The sequence below is a fragment of the Cryptomeria japonica genome, chromosome 5 (assembly GCF_030272615.1).
Source record: "Cryptomeria japonica chromosome 5, Sugi_1.0, whole genome shotgun sequence".
Lineage (NCBI taxonomy): Eukaryota > Viridiplantae > Streptophyta > Pinopsida > Cupressales > Cupressaceae > Cryptomeria > Cryptomeria japonica.
In genome coordinates, this window is record NC_081409.1 from 737,842,691 (window position 1) to 737,856,357 (window position 13,667).

General features: G+C 36.1%; 1 protein-coding gene across 14 annotated transcripts in view; it reads left to right on the plus strand.

The window, feature by feature from the left end:
- The window catches only part of LOC131028772 (transcription initiation factor TFIID subunit 1), a 139,540-nt gene that overhangs the window by 52,248 nt on the left and 73,625 nt on the right, over window positions 1-13,667 (plus strand). For all 14 annotated transcript variants that reach the window (XM_059221710.1, XM_057959111.2, XM_057959113.2 and 11 more), the window contains one exon: window positions 8,187-8,393. In XM_059221710.1, coding sequence (XP_059077693.1) covers window positions 8,187-8,393 — 207 coding nt within the window. The remainder of the gene's footprint in view (window positions 1-8,186; window positions 8,394-13,667) is intronic.

A 13,667-nucleotide genomic window follows, 5' to 3' on the forward strand; every position in this document is an offset into this window, starting at 1 on the left:
ATGAGGAATCACACCCACTTTGTATTAAACAATCACTCACTCCATGCAAAGCGTCCACTATGCATTAAATGACCCATCACTTCTAAATAAGGCATCCATCATGCATTTAATAGATTCTCGCCCAAAATAGGGTGATCATTATCTCTCTCTTTGATGACGAATGCAATGAACCTGGTCATGACGGCCTCAAGCTTCTCTATGGAGACACTTGGCGTAGTCTCCAACTTATACGTCAAATTAGGAATATCCTTTTCACACTTGGAGAAAACCTTCTCCGATGTTCGCATTGTCTCTTGGGTTTTGCGCATTATGCTGTAGAATAAGGAAACATTTTCCAGATGACCCTCTAAGAAGGATTCCACGAAGAAGAATTTATGCAGCTTGTCCTTTAGATTATTCGCTGTCAGCTCCTCGTTAGTTAGTCTTTTTGCAAACAATGCATTGACAGTATTGAGGATTTCTTCCTAAGTTTTCTTGACCGTCTTCCTCAATAGAGCTGACTCCATATTTGATCTTTCGAAGAATTCCTTCCCAGTATTCACTGCGCAGTACCATCGAGGGAAGTCATATGCTTCATTTTCTTTGATGACTTCTCCATCTATTAATGTTTGCTTGGGGATTTCCATCAGTGTCTCAAGATGCCGAATAAGCATGTCCTAATAGATGTGCGTATCACATGAATTGTCCACGCTTTCCAATCTGCCAAGGATAGCCAAGATTCTCCAGTAAAACTGGGCCAAGTCTTCAATGAATTTAGAAGTTGTAGTGAAGACTTTCTCTGCCCATTCTTTTAAACATTGGGCGATTTTCCTTATCTCTTCAAGTCCATCCATTGGTTCCTTTGGAAGAGAAGAGGCGGTAACATAAGTCTGATCTTTTTGTCTGAACGGTTGCATTAAGCATCACACATATTCAGATAGAGCTTTGTTCTCATTCTTTAATTTCTTATTTTTTTATTCAACTTTCTTCATCTGCTCCTTCAGTTCTAGAGAGGAATCATAAAAAATCCTCTATCACTTGTGCCCTAGTAGCATGTTAAATCAAATGTTGTAACATCATACTCCTTTGGATTGATCTCGTTTTCATCCTTGTCTGACTTTGGCGTTGCCACATGCAAAGTCTTGGAACCTAATTCATTTCTCGTGACTTTGGAGAATTTCTTTGTCACCTTCTTTGTTGGCTTGTTTAGTTGGCTCAAAAATTCTTCAATCTCAAGTGCACGATCTGTTTCTTCCTTTGTCTCTTTCCCTATTATTTCTTTCAGCTAATTTGGAGCGGCTCTCTGCTAATCCTGTGTATCAAGCTGTTCATGTTCTCGTGTTACTTCCTCAAGGGGTCCTAAATCTCCCATTGTTGTTTCTTTGAAGCAATCTTGAATATGTTGTTTTGTATCTGAAGGAAGTTCTTGTTCTTCATTTCTTTGATGAACAGGTTTTGGGGAAGTGTTAACATTAAGAATATCCTATGCTTGCGAAATGTCCTAGTCTTCTTCCCGTGGTCAATTTCCTGTTACTTCTCCTGTGACTGTACCGCTTCTAACCGTTGTCTATTCTATTGTGGTTCTTCTCTTTGCCCTCCTTGCCTTTTCTTCGGCAATGAACTCCTGGGGATGCTTTTGCCTCTTCTAACTTCTCTGTTGCCGCCAATGATGGGCATAATTCATCATAATTTCTCCCATGACAATTGGAAATTCGAGCCCACTTTTCTTCTTATTTTAAATCTTGTCATAGGCAGTTAATTATCTTGTTACTTCCAGCAACACCATTTTATCTGTTGGGTATCTGGGGAGCCTGTAGGGTTGGGAAGAGAATCCCTGGATCCAAATGTAAGTGAATTTTGAAAATTGGATGAACCAAGCCTCAAACTTCTTTACCAACTTACTTGCTTCCTGTTACAGCCTTGTGTGAACACCTTCCTGTAAGGACCGAGCAATGTGCGTGGTGAAGGTATCTTTTTCTTTCTTGAAATAAGTAGTGCTATACAGGTGCAACTGTGGATAGCATTCGTGGACTTTTAAGTACCCCAAACTACATTCCATGACTCCTTTGCTTAATATTCTTTCGAACTTGCCCATTCTTGCGAACATATAGATGATGTAAGATCTCATGTAGAAGGACTTGGATTACTTCAAATTCTTCAACTGCTCATCCAAGTTGTTCCTGATTGTCCTCGCCCAATCGACCATCTTTATGGCATCCATTACTTCCTCAATGAAGTAAAACATCTATAGCTCAAAAATGAATCTGGCTTATCATCAACACGAGATCACCGTATTCTTGTTTGAAGTCAATGCTGGTGAGCTGTTGGGGCATTTTGGAATGGTGAGGCTCTGGCTTTTGCATCCATTTTCTGTTGATGGTTCCAACACATCTCTCTATGCCGGAGTCATAAATCATAGTCGCTCTTTCCTTGGTCTTGAACATCATGGATTGGAATGTGGGAATCCCAAAAGCCTCACCAATTGCTTGAGTAGTGAGATTTGCGAAGAGCCTACCATCAAGTGCCACAATTGCTCTTCTCTCAGGATCATAGTGTTTTGCACATTCGATGATCAGCTCCGGGCACTAGATGGCGGGAGGAAAACTGACAACTGCCACAATTCTACTTCTGATTATCTTCTTGGAGACAACTGATGGAGGAATGTCTATCCTGACCAAATATTCTCTTCCTGAATTCTTCCAACTTGAACCTTCCCAAGTTGGCATCATTGACGTCCCTCCATTTTGAAATGATCTTTGACTCGGGGATGAATCCTTTTTATTCATTCTTGCTTTGTGTCTGTCTGGAAGTCTTTGCCACTTTGCTTGACTCTAACGTCCTTGGTAAATAAAATAATTAACATTAAATTCATGCTAAAAAAATCTTAAAAAATCCACTAATGGAAGAATTCAATGTGGCATTTTCCAAACTTGGAATAAATAAAACCTTTGAAATATGAATTCTTCAATAAAGAAAAGCCATGCCTTAGTTGCTTTTCATGCTTTGCTCTTGCTTCAATTTCTCCCAAAATGCGATGTGAAGAATGAAGTCTTAAGCCTTGTTTAAATAGAAAACTCGTCCACCAAGTTGCTAAGTTGGCATTGAGACAATTTTAGCAGCTCCATTAATTCCATTCCAATCACACTTCGTGTTTCCATAATGAGAGGGAGATGACTTGTCATTCTGGTGGACCCCGCTTGTCATACTTGACTTCAAAAATAGGAACTTCCATAATGTCTCGAGTTATGATTCATTAATGAGGATTTTTCCATTTTGCATGCTACAAACTTGCCTTCCGCATGATTCTTTCTATCTTGGGCGCATATGAGATATCCTGAAGGATTTTCTTGCTTGAGAAAAATTCCATGATCTTTTCTTTCCCTCCGGGAGTTGGTTGCATTTGGGGGGGGATTTAAAGGACATTTCCATGCCTTTGACATTTTGATCATTGCATGGCTCATGCAAACTTGGGCGCATTCTTGATGTGGAGAAAGAATTTTTCATACTTAGCCATTTTCACGATTTTCAAGACCTCAGGCATGCATGGGTGCATTTTGGCCCTCGAGGAGGAATTTCTTCCATAAGGAAAAATCCTCCTTGCCTTGGGATTTGCACCCAAGCAAGGAGTTTGGCCGCACTTTGCATGAGAGGAAGGAATTCCCAAATTTTGGAATAATCCTCTTGTCCTCGGGAAATGCACCCGATGAGGCTTAGTGAGCACTCTGGAGGCTCGGTGAAGGAATTTCAGAAATTTGGAAGGATCCTCCTGTTCTTGGGAAATGCGCCCAAGATAGATTTCTTCATTCTTTGATCTTTTCGAGGAGGATTTCGAGACAATCAAAATTTGATCACCTGCTTGGTTCTACTTTACTAGATTTAGAATTGGATATTCAGGAACATTCTCCAGTCAATGCTTTGCCAATTGCCAAGGATAGACCTTCCAAAAATAGACTTTACTAAAAATAGTAAGTTCTTCCAAACACAAAATTAGGGCAAACCGAAACACAACAAAACTTACTAAAAATAGTAAGTTTGTTTAAACACAAAATTAGGCGAATCGGGGGCACAGTGAAACTAAAAATAGTAAGTCCTCAAAAAACACTCAAATTTCATTGGTAGCTTCCTTGAAGGATTCTCTTTTCAATGCTTAGCTCAGATTTCACTATGCCCTAGATTACTAACTTTATTTCTAAGTCAGAAGGATAAAAAATCCTAAAATAGACAATACATGCTTCCAGACTATGCCAAATTTCACCAAAACACTTCCAGGCTTAGCCAAATTGATCACATCGCTTGGGAACTTGAGGAGATTGAGGAAACTGCTGCCAGACTACCCAAATCTCACAACCAAAAGGATCGAGTGGACAAAAATGTAGGGTGATTTGTGATTAGGTCACAACACATACCAATGGCTTTAAAAATAAAACAATCTCCTTTGTCTTTGTTTAAAAGTTAGCTCTAAAAACATAATTCGCCATAGTTTGCCCATCCATATTATGAACAAAGCCAAATTCTAATCACTCATTTGAGGCAAACATTCTTTTTGAATTCATCTTTTGGGAAGAGTATGTAATGCAATGAAATGGATGGCAAATCTTGTCACCTTTGGCCAAGAAACTTCATTTCCAGCCATGAAGTTTCCATCATTTGTTGATGAATTTGATGATGGTTTTGTCACTCTTTGATATAGATTTACCCCTTGAATTTTGCAATTATTCCAAGGCTTTCCACTAGAATTCTGCCAACAACATTCATTGTGATAAATTCAAGCACATTTTGTGGCCTCATCTCAATTGTGACTTCATCAAATGAAGTGAATATTGCCAACATTGTTGTGACTTTGTTTGATGTATCCATTGATCATAATAAAATTGTGCCAAGATTTTATGCAACAAGAAATTTGACGAGAGTATGGTTCCTTTGGTCTATGCACCCATCTAACATGATCTTGCAACTTGTCCTAGCCCGTTTGTTACGATGATCTACATGGGCACTTCTTAAATCTACAATTGCAACTATCAACATATTTGTCCTCAAAGTCTTTTTGGGGGGCTTTAAACACGAGATCCACAACTACAATGACATCCATCATGACTTGCAAGTATAGAGACCCGGCAATATGAAATGACATAATAGAATACTACCAAAAAATATTAATGGCCATTGTCTCTTGAATAATTTTCTTCCACCACACTCTCTAACAATGGTTGTGGTCTAGGTGTGGTAGTAGGTGCAAAGAAAGTGTTAGTGTTTTTCTTGTGTTAGGTATGTGTGATGTAGGAGGCATAAAAAAATCTTTGTCTTATTTAGATTGTTGTGATCTCCATTCATTGCCCAATAATTGACCTTGGTCTCAAAAGAAGTCTAGAGGGTGTTATGGTTGACATATAGAGGGCACTGATTGTGAGCATTGACACCAAGGTACAACACCTTGACAAAATGCCATTTCATGTTATAAATGCTACAATTGCATTAAAGGCTTCAAAAATTGAATCTAATTTTGTATTAGGGATGGCTTGGCAATACATCCATATAGAGTCTTATCTCACATGAGATGATGACCTAATTTGTAAAATGGTTCATGGTCTAGGGTTTCAAATATTTTAAGGTTCTCTTGCATTACTCCTTGAAAACATATATTGCTCAAACGTTGTCACTCTTGGCTTTTGATATACTTTTATCTTTGGTGAGCCAAGTTTCCCAATATATCACACCTGCCTATATTCGGAAAGGTACATGGAAGTTTAATGGTTTTGGAAGGACAATCCGTTCAATATTTCATGTCTTTTGATACACATAGTGGTAGGTGGAAGTAGAGCAATATGAGTGAGCAAATTGATAGTGCTATAGAAAGATATGGTACAAAAAGGTCTTGGGTCTATTTGAGGATTGGGTATTGGTCATTGGAGTAGTATCGCCCCTCACTTTCCTGGTCCCGTTTTTAGGAATCTAACTTAGCTAATAACAATAGATTACCATAACTGATAAAAAAACAACATTAGATTACCAGAAGAAAGAGAGACAAATATATATAAACAAGATGATTGCTTATAAAAGTTTCTCTAGTCTCTTTATCACTCCAACCTCTATAGCCCTCAAATATACATATAGGGCATGACTTTGCATTATACAAGAGGGCAATATGTATTACAAGAATAGAAACAGTTAGCCACGCTAAATATTAAAAAAATACCTAATCCTAAACCTATTTCCTTGAAAAGAATTTAGGGTTTGGGGATATAGATTTTATCTTTATGCTTTAGTAAGCCCTAACACTAATCCTATTCTGAAAAAAATCAACTTTTATAGTTATGGTTAGGGAGTATGAAAAAATGACAAAGCCCTAACTTTAAAGTACAGAAGCAATACATGGATAGGGGTTAGGGTTAAGTTTTATTAAAACATTAAAATTCTTCTAACTCTAACCCTAAACTCTGAAGAAATTTAGGTTGTATTTGGTTTAAGCTATACTGATACAAGCAAAAATCCTTAAGCCTAACCCCAAACCTTGAAAGTTTATCAAGTTTTAGGATTTAGGGCATGCTACTAGTAATAATTAACGAAAGGCTAACCTTATCTTAGTGCAAGATTTGAAGCAGTCCGAGAGTCAATTTGATTAGTTACAATGCTTCAGTTCTTGCTTAATGTGGAGGAATTCCTGCAAATATTGTACCTGATTGTTCTCAGGAAAATTAAAAGAAAGACTTCAAGCAGGAAAAATATTTGACTAATCGATTTTATATAGACAATAAAGATGACCAGCAACATGTATCAGAAAATCAGAGTTATTTTAGGCCAGAATATTACAAGTTAGTAATTTACTGAAAAAATTGCAAAAAACCATCATTTATCAAAAAATTGCAATTTCTTTTCTGGTTAAAAAAGTAAAAAATCTTTTAGTGTGATTTAAAAGAAAAAGATTGTTTTTAATTTTTTTTTCCAGCTCAACAATCTGTGATTCATTGCAATTAATTGCAACACAAAAACAATTTCTACATGTGTTTTTGGCATAAACCCTCTTAGATGAAAGTAAAATAGGCTCTTTTTTAAAGGTCCCATGCAATTTTTTAGAGTAGGCATTTTGGCAGCCAAAATCTTCCTCAGGAATAAATTGGCAAACCAAAAAGTAAAGAATATTTCAAAATATGAAGAAAAAATTAGGTTAAGGTTAGAGGAGAAATCAGAAAAATTGCAACAGTGGATAACCCCAATCCTAACATAAAAGATGCTTTCTTGACTAAAAAATTGCATTTTTTCAAAAAAGGAACAGGCTAGTAGACTGAGAGCTGATTTACTGCAAAATGATGAGCATTCTATGTCTATGGTTATCATTCTGATAATGTATGATGTCCATTTTCATCTATACACTTTATATTTGGGTTGAAATAACAAAATAGTGTTTTTTTTCTCTGTTTTTATAACTAATACATTATTTTTTAGTTTCTAATTTTTTTGCCAAGATTTTCCGTTTTAAACCTAAGTAATTGAATTCAATTTATACTTTTACTATGCTGTGTAAATGAAATGCTACTTTGCACATAACTATTGCTTCTTGTTAGTGTAATATTCGAAATTCAAATGGTTTAAGGTAGTGTCAAAATCAAATATGATTAAATTTAGAAAGAAATCAATATTTTCCTTGGAACTCACAGAAACTAGGTGGTCTTTAGGGAATTTTTATATTATTCCAATGTTCCTTATTTTGAATTGCGTAGCTTATATTGTTTCTTCCAAGTTTTCCAATTTGCAAGGTCTAGAAATCTGTGCAAATTGGAAAATTCCTTCTTATGAATTATATAGCTTTACAATTCATCCACTAGAAAACCAGTCACTACCTCTTCCTTGTATGTCAAGTTAAAATCATAATGGAGCCAGTTTGGGTAACCTTGGTCCTGCAAGAGCTGGGGGCATATACTATGTAGTAAGAGCCTTGCATTGAGATATCACAGTGACTGTGTAGGTCCTAGTGCAACTTGATTTTATGCCTGTGAATTTGCATCTGAATAAAGATATGAAAGAAATTTTATCAAGGTGGGTTCTCTTTTATTACTTTCTGTGTGGTAGTTAAGATTTAGTAACTTTCAATTAGTTTTCTTGAAGTACAAAATAAAGTGTTTATAAATATTTCTGTAGTCTTTAGTTTTCTCATTGTTGTTTTTTCAATTGTTCATTTGTAAACAATTTTTCTTGAACATTAACTTTTATAGGTGTGTGCATATGAGAGCATGCAAGCTGGTTTGCATCACCTTAAACGCCTTGGAATCAACAAACTCACTATGGCATCAGGTCTTGCTTCGGCTATGAATCAACTTCCAGACGAAGCTATTGCACTTGCTGCTGCATCACATATTGAGAGGGAGCTTCAGATAACATCATGGAATTTGAGTTATAATTTTGTTGCCTCCACTTTGCAGGTAACATGACGTTGAGTAATTTGAAATTTTAACCTCAACTCACTGAATGGTATTCTAGACTGAAATCCAGTTAATATATTTATATTCTTTCAGATGCCAAGCTTTACTCATTATCCAAATGCATAGTCTAATTAGATTAGCCAGTTTTTCCAATTGCATGATAGTACATATTGTTAAGATGTTTTATTCTCAATTGATTTATGATTAGAAGTCTGAATTACATGAGCTGCTATATCAGGCTGTATGACATAATCTGTTGTTGACTTGTGTTATAGCTAAATAGTTGCATAGAAAAAAGCCGTGTCATTGTTAAATGGTTATATATAAAAAGAAAATCTTTGTTGCATGTGGTGTAACTCTATTCAAATATGGATGCATTATAAATGGACACATAATATTTGGTAGACAGATTGAAATATTGAAGGAATTAAACTCATCAACTATCTGTATTACAAATTAGTTGAGTTACTGGGTTCGGCACTCAAAAGCCCAAATACTGGTCCTGGTTCGAGTTGGGTCCTGGTTCGAGTTCGGTTCGTGTTGGTTTGGTTCGAAATAGTAGTCAGTAAAGTCAAAACACCTGTTATAGTTGCCGTCGATGAAAACACTTGTTTGTAGGTTGCCGTCGATGAAATCACCCATTTGGAGTTGCCGTTGATGGAGGAATACAGTTGCCGACACCTGTTTGCAGATGATGTCAATGGACGGAGACATACAGTTGTCTTCGATGGACGGAGACATGCCATCGATGAAGGGCGGGCTACGAACAGTGAAGCCTTCGCTAATTCATTTGCTTTCCGTTTATTAATTTTACACTTAAAAAGCTTTTCTATAAATTCATAATTCATTGGTTTATAATTTTATACACATGTTAATAATATATGTTATTATATTTAGTATATTATATTATATAATAATATATATTATAATTATCAATATTATATAATATAATATAATATTATATATATATATATATATTTTTTTTTTAAAACTATGCCTGGTAAACTTTTTAACGTGACCAGTGACGCTGGCACGACACGCCCTCCGGGTCCACGTGAACGCTTTTGACCTGGAGCTATGAACCAGTGAGGCCACAAATGGGGGACCTCATCCCCACACTTCACTTGTTCAAATCCGCGAGCACAACGACCCAACGAAGGCACAAGGCCTTGCGAGTATAGTGGCCCAGCAGGGATTTGAACCTTGGTGGCCGCTTCACCAACGAAGTGTTTTAACCACGACACTACATGTCTGAAGACGCATATATAATAATATATATAATTTTTCTATTGTTTTTGTACTAGCGAACCCAAACGAACCCAAACCCCTATTCAAAATTTTGCCGTATTGGCGTACTGGTTCTTCGAACCTGAACCGGTGCCTGAACCCGAATTGGCAACCTAGCAAATTAGTATTACAATTGAACCATTGGCTTTTAAATCAACTTCTTCGTGATTAGCTATGGAAAATAGAGGAAGAAAGAAATAATCATCGTTAGTGTCCATCGATAATAAAGATGTATTAATTGGAATTGAGTGACAAAGGCATCTCCCCTCTAAGAAATAAAGAAAGTTTAGAAGATTTACCTAGAAACATGTAAATCTGGAAAGAAATTGAACTCTTTACTTGAGGATTGGAGTGAAAAATATGTGTACTCAATTAGAATTGAAGTACTCTGCAAGTGCCATGGCAATGACAGATGATTATCTTAAGTAGGCATTCAAAAAGATTAAAATAAGGAGTTTATGTATTAGTACTATGGTAGTGTTGATGCGTTTTTTATGACACCTCGAACACAAAATAAAATATTAAGCATTCTATCCTCTCTTGAAGAAAGAAACCTCATATGCTAAACAGTGTGATCAAATGAGACAACACCAAGGTTTACAATGCGAACAATTGATTTTATATTGTGGATAGACTCAGTGTATGTGATGTGATATTGCTTGTAGTCACAAAGGGACTTATGCTTTTGAGCACGGCTAGAATGTGGAATCCTACTAACTTGCTTGGAAAATAAAGACAAAAGGAGATAAAGGTTGACTCGGTGCAACCAAACCAAGCTTTGCTTCTCCATGAGGAAACAACTACACAAAGATGGTGTAATCTCCTAAGGATAAGCAAATGATTTTCATATCACCTATGCACACCAACATTACAAACAATGAGCATGTAGCAATTGAAGTTAAGCTTTTACATAAGTTCAGTCGAACCATGCACTGCAACTTGCAATCAACAAATTCCAAGGGGTATGAACATTAGGCTTCACCGTTCATCAACAATAAAATCTTCCATTCATCTAACACATCTAAAACTATGAAAAGTAGAGACCATTCAACAAGTTGAAATAGCACACAAGATCCACTATATCTTCAATGAGAATGGTATGTTTATTACAACAAGCCTTGGCAACAATCTCCTTTCCTCCTACTATACTGCTAATTGCTATCTAACCACTCTTAACTGTCTATCAACTATTGATCAGCTACTAACCATTAACCTTTACAAATGAGAGGATTGAGCCTTATATAGAGGTTTCATTACAATTTAATGACCTAGATTGAATAAAGATCAACGGTCAAGATTACATAACAAAACCCTAATAAGGGTTAGTTATAAGTAGCTCCATTCGACCAATGAAATAATTATAATATTTGGGACTCATGCCCTTCTTTGAATTCGAACCAATAGGAAATGAGGTTAGCTATGCTGAATAAACTTCAATCTAGTGCCATGTGTCACTTGCTCCTTCATTAGATGAATCAAGTTTAATGAACTTAGACATGCTGATGTGGAGTAACCTTTTTGGTTCGGTTATGATTGGATGCCATGTCAGCTTGCTCCTCATGTAGATCATCACAAAGAAGTGTTTTTGATGGGGCAATATCTCTTGATACTCAACATTATCCGATTGCCTAATGTGGTGAAGATGGGGCATATTCCCAAATTGCATCATCTTAGTATGATCAAGAATCTAACTTTGCTTAACTCTTCAAAAACTATATGCTTGATTACACTTGCACAATTTCACCTCCTAACTTGGGAATCTTCCTCCTTGTTGCACTATCTGTGATGATGTTTGATCATGACTTCTTGATGTCTACGCTTGATCACGTTGTACAAGTTCATCCTTTTGCTTGGGAACCTCATGCCTAATTGCTCCTCATGTTTACTCCTTGACAATCTTTGATCATGAAATGCGATCATGCCCTTGATGCATGATCCTAACCTTCCCTATCTTTGACTTGAACTCCTTCATGTTGTTTATGTTTGATCATCCTTGTGTATGATGCCTCTAACCATGATTTCCTTGTAGCTCTTACCTTGATTCTTGGATTTCCAAAGGAAATTCAAGATTGTGCTAAGTTTTTCTTCATTGAACCCCGATCTTGAAGTTCTTGATGTGATGGTAGTAATCCTTGAAAGTATGATGCTTGAGTTCTTTGATGTTGCAATGCTAGCCTTGAGTGTCTTGAATCCTCCTTGAAGCCCTCTCCTCAAGTCGCACCTTCATACTTTTGGGTGTGTTGATTCCTTTTAGCCTTCAATTCTTGCATTGAATGTGAAACTTGAATCCTTGATCTTGCAATCACCTTCCTTCAACATGAGTGTGTAGGTCTTAAACTCCTCTTGTCGAACCTGCAAGAAACAAACAAATTTAGATCAAAACACTTAAGAATAGAACAATAATCCATAAAATTAAGCATCCCACAAGCCTTGAAAATCTGCAAATGAGTTTCTAGGGCTGGAAGCTAATGATGATTATCATCTTGCAGATAAAATTCTCCAAAGCCTGGTCAGATTTGATTTTCTGATCTCCAATCCATAGGTCTGCTCCTGATTCACTTTGAAATTGAATCTGTTTGATGCCAAAGTCAACAAATTAACCTTTGCATTATATACTTCCTCTCCCCTCCACAAGTCGGTGAGCCTCTAGAATTGCTTATTTGGCTCATCAAACTCTTGAGTCTATCACCTTCCTAGCTGACTTAGGGTTGGTTTACCGTTAAGTGCATTTGATGCATATCATTGCACACAAAGGCAAGCACATTTTATATAGGTGTGTACATAAGCTTGCAAGGTCGGCTGAGGAAGATTATCATGGAAACGCATATAAATGAAAGTCAAAATGCACCACCTCAACACCATTCACCTTCATTCCTAAATTCAATTAACTTCTGCTCTGCCATATCTGCTTTAGGATTCTGATTTTAGGTCTTAGTTTTGATCATCATGTTTATAGGTCTGATTTTAATCCTTAGGATCTGAGTTCAAATTTTTAGGTCTGAGTTTAGCATCTCAGGTCTGATTTACATCCTTTTAAGTCTGATTTCTATTGTTTGCAGGTCTGAGTTTAAACTTTCAAGGTCTGAGTGGATTTGACAAGTGTGCATGCATAATATGGGAACAGGGTTCTGTTGATGTTATAGCGACAGGAGATATCTTTCTCCTGACCGCTGTCGCAATCCTTATTTTTTAATTATTTTATGATCGCTGTCAGTGATCTCATCTCTTCTCTAATCATTATGCTTTGTTATTATTCATTTGCTTTTGTTATTGAATAACTAATATTTATTGAATAACTAATATTCATCGAATGCATTATGTATTGGTTGTCTTTACATAACTAATTGCACCCTTTCTAATGTCTCCCCGATTGGGACGTCAGTCCACGTCTACTATCAGGTATTTTGTCTCCTAGTCGTGGGCCTTAGTAAAGTAAAAAATTAAAAGGGATAGGCGGCAATCTGAGTGATTTGATCTGCCAGGTGTTTGGAAAAAGGCTGCAACATATATATGCTACGTGAGAATATTACATTCTGTGTGTGCGATATATATATATTTCCTGTAATATATATACCGAGCGGTGCGTAGAGTGCGTAGATAATAGCTATACACATAAAATACATCTGAGCGAATTCTAGTTGGCTGTATGTAAAGATCTCCGCACTTATATGCTACGTGAAGATCCCTGAGGTTATATGCTGTGATTTGTATGCAGTGAGAATAATAAAGACTGTGTGCAATATATATATATATACTGTGTGAGCAAACATATAAATAATCAATTTATTTACTGAAGGAATCTAGCACATAAGAATTTAAGTGATAACTTCAAGAGATATATATATATATATATATATATATATATATATATATATATATATATATATATATATATGAATCTAGCACATAAGAATTTAAGTGATAACTTCAAGACATATATATATATATTTAGATATTTCTGTTTTAATTTTGAATTATAACAGTAAT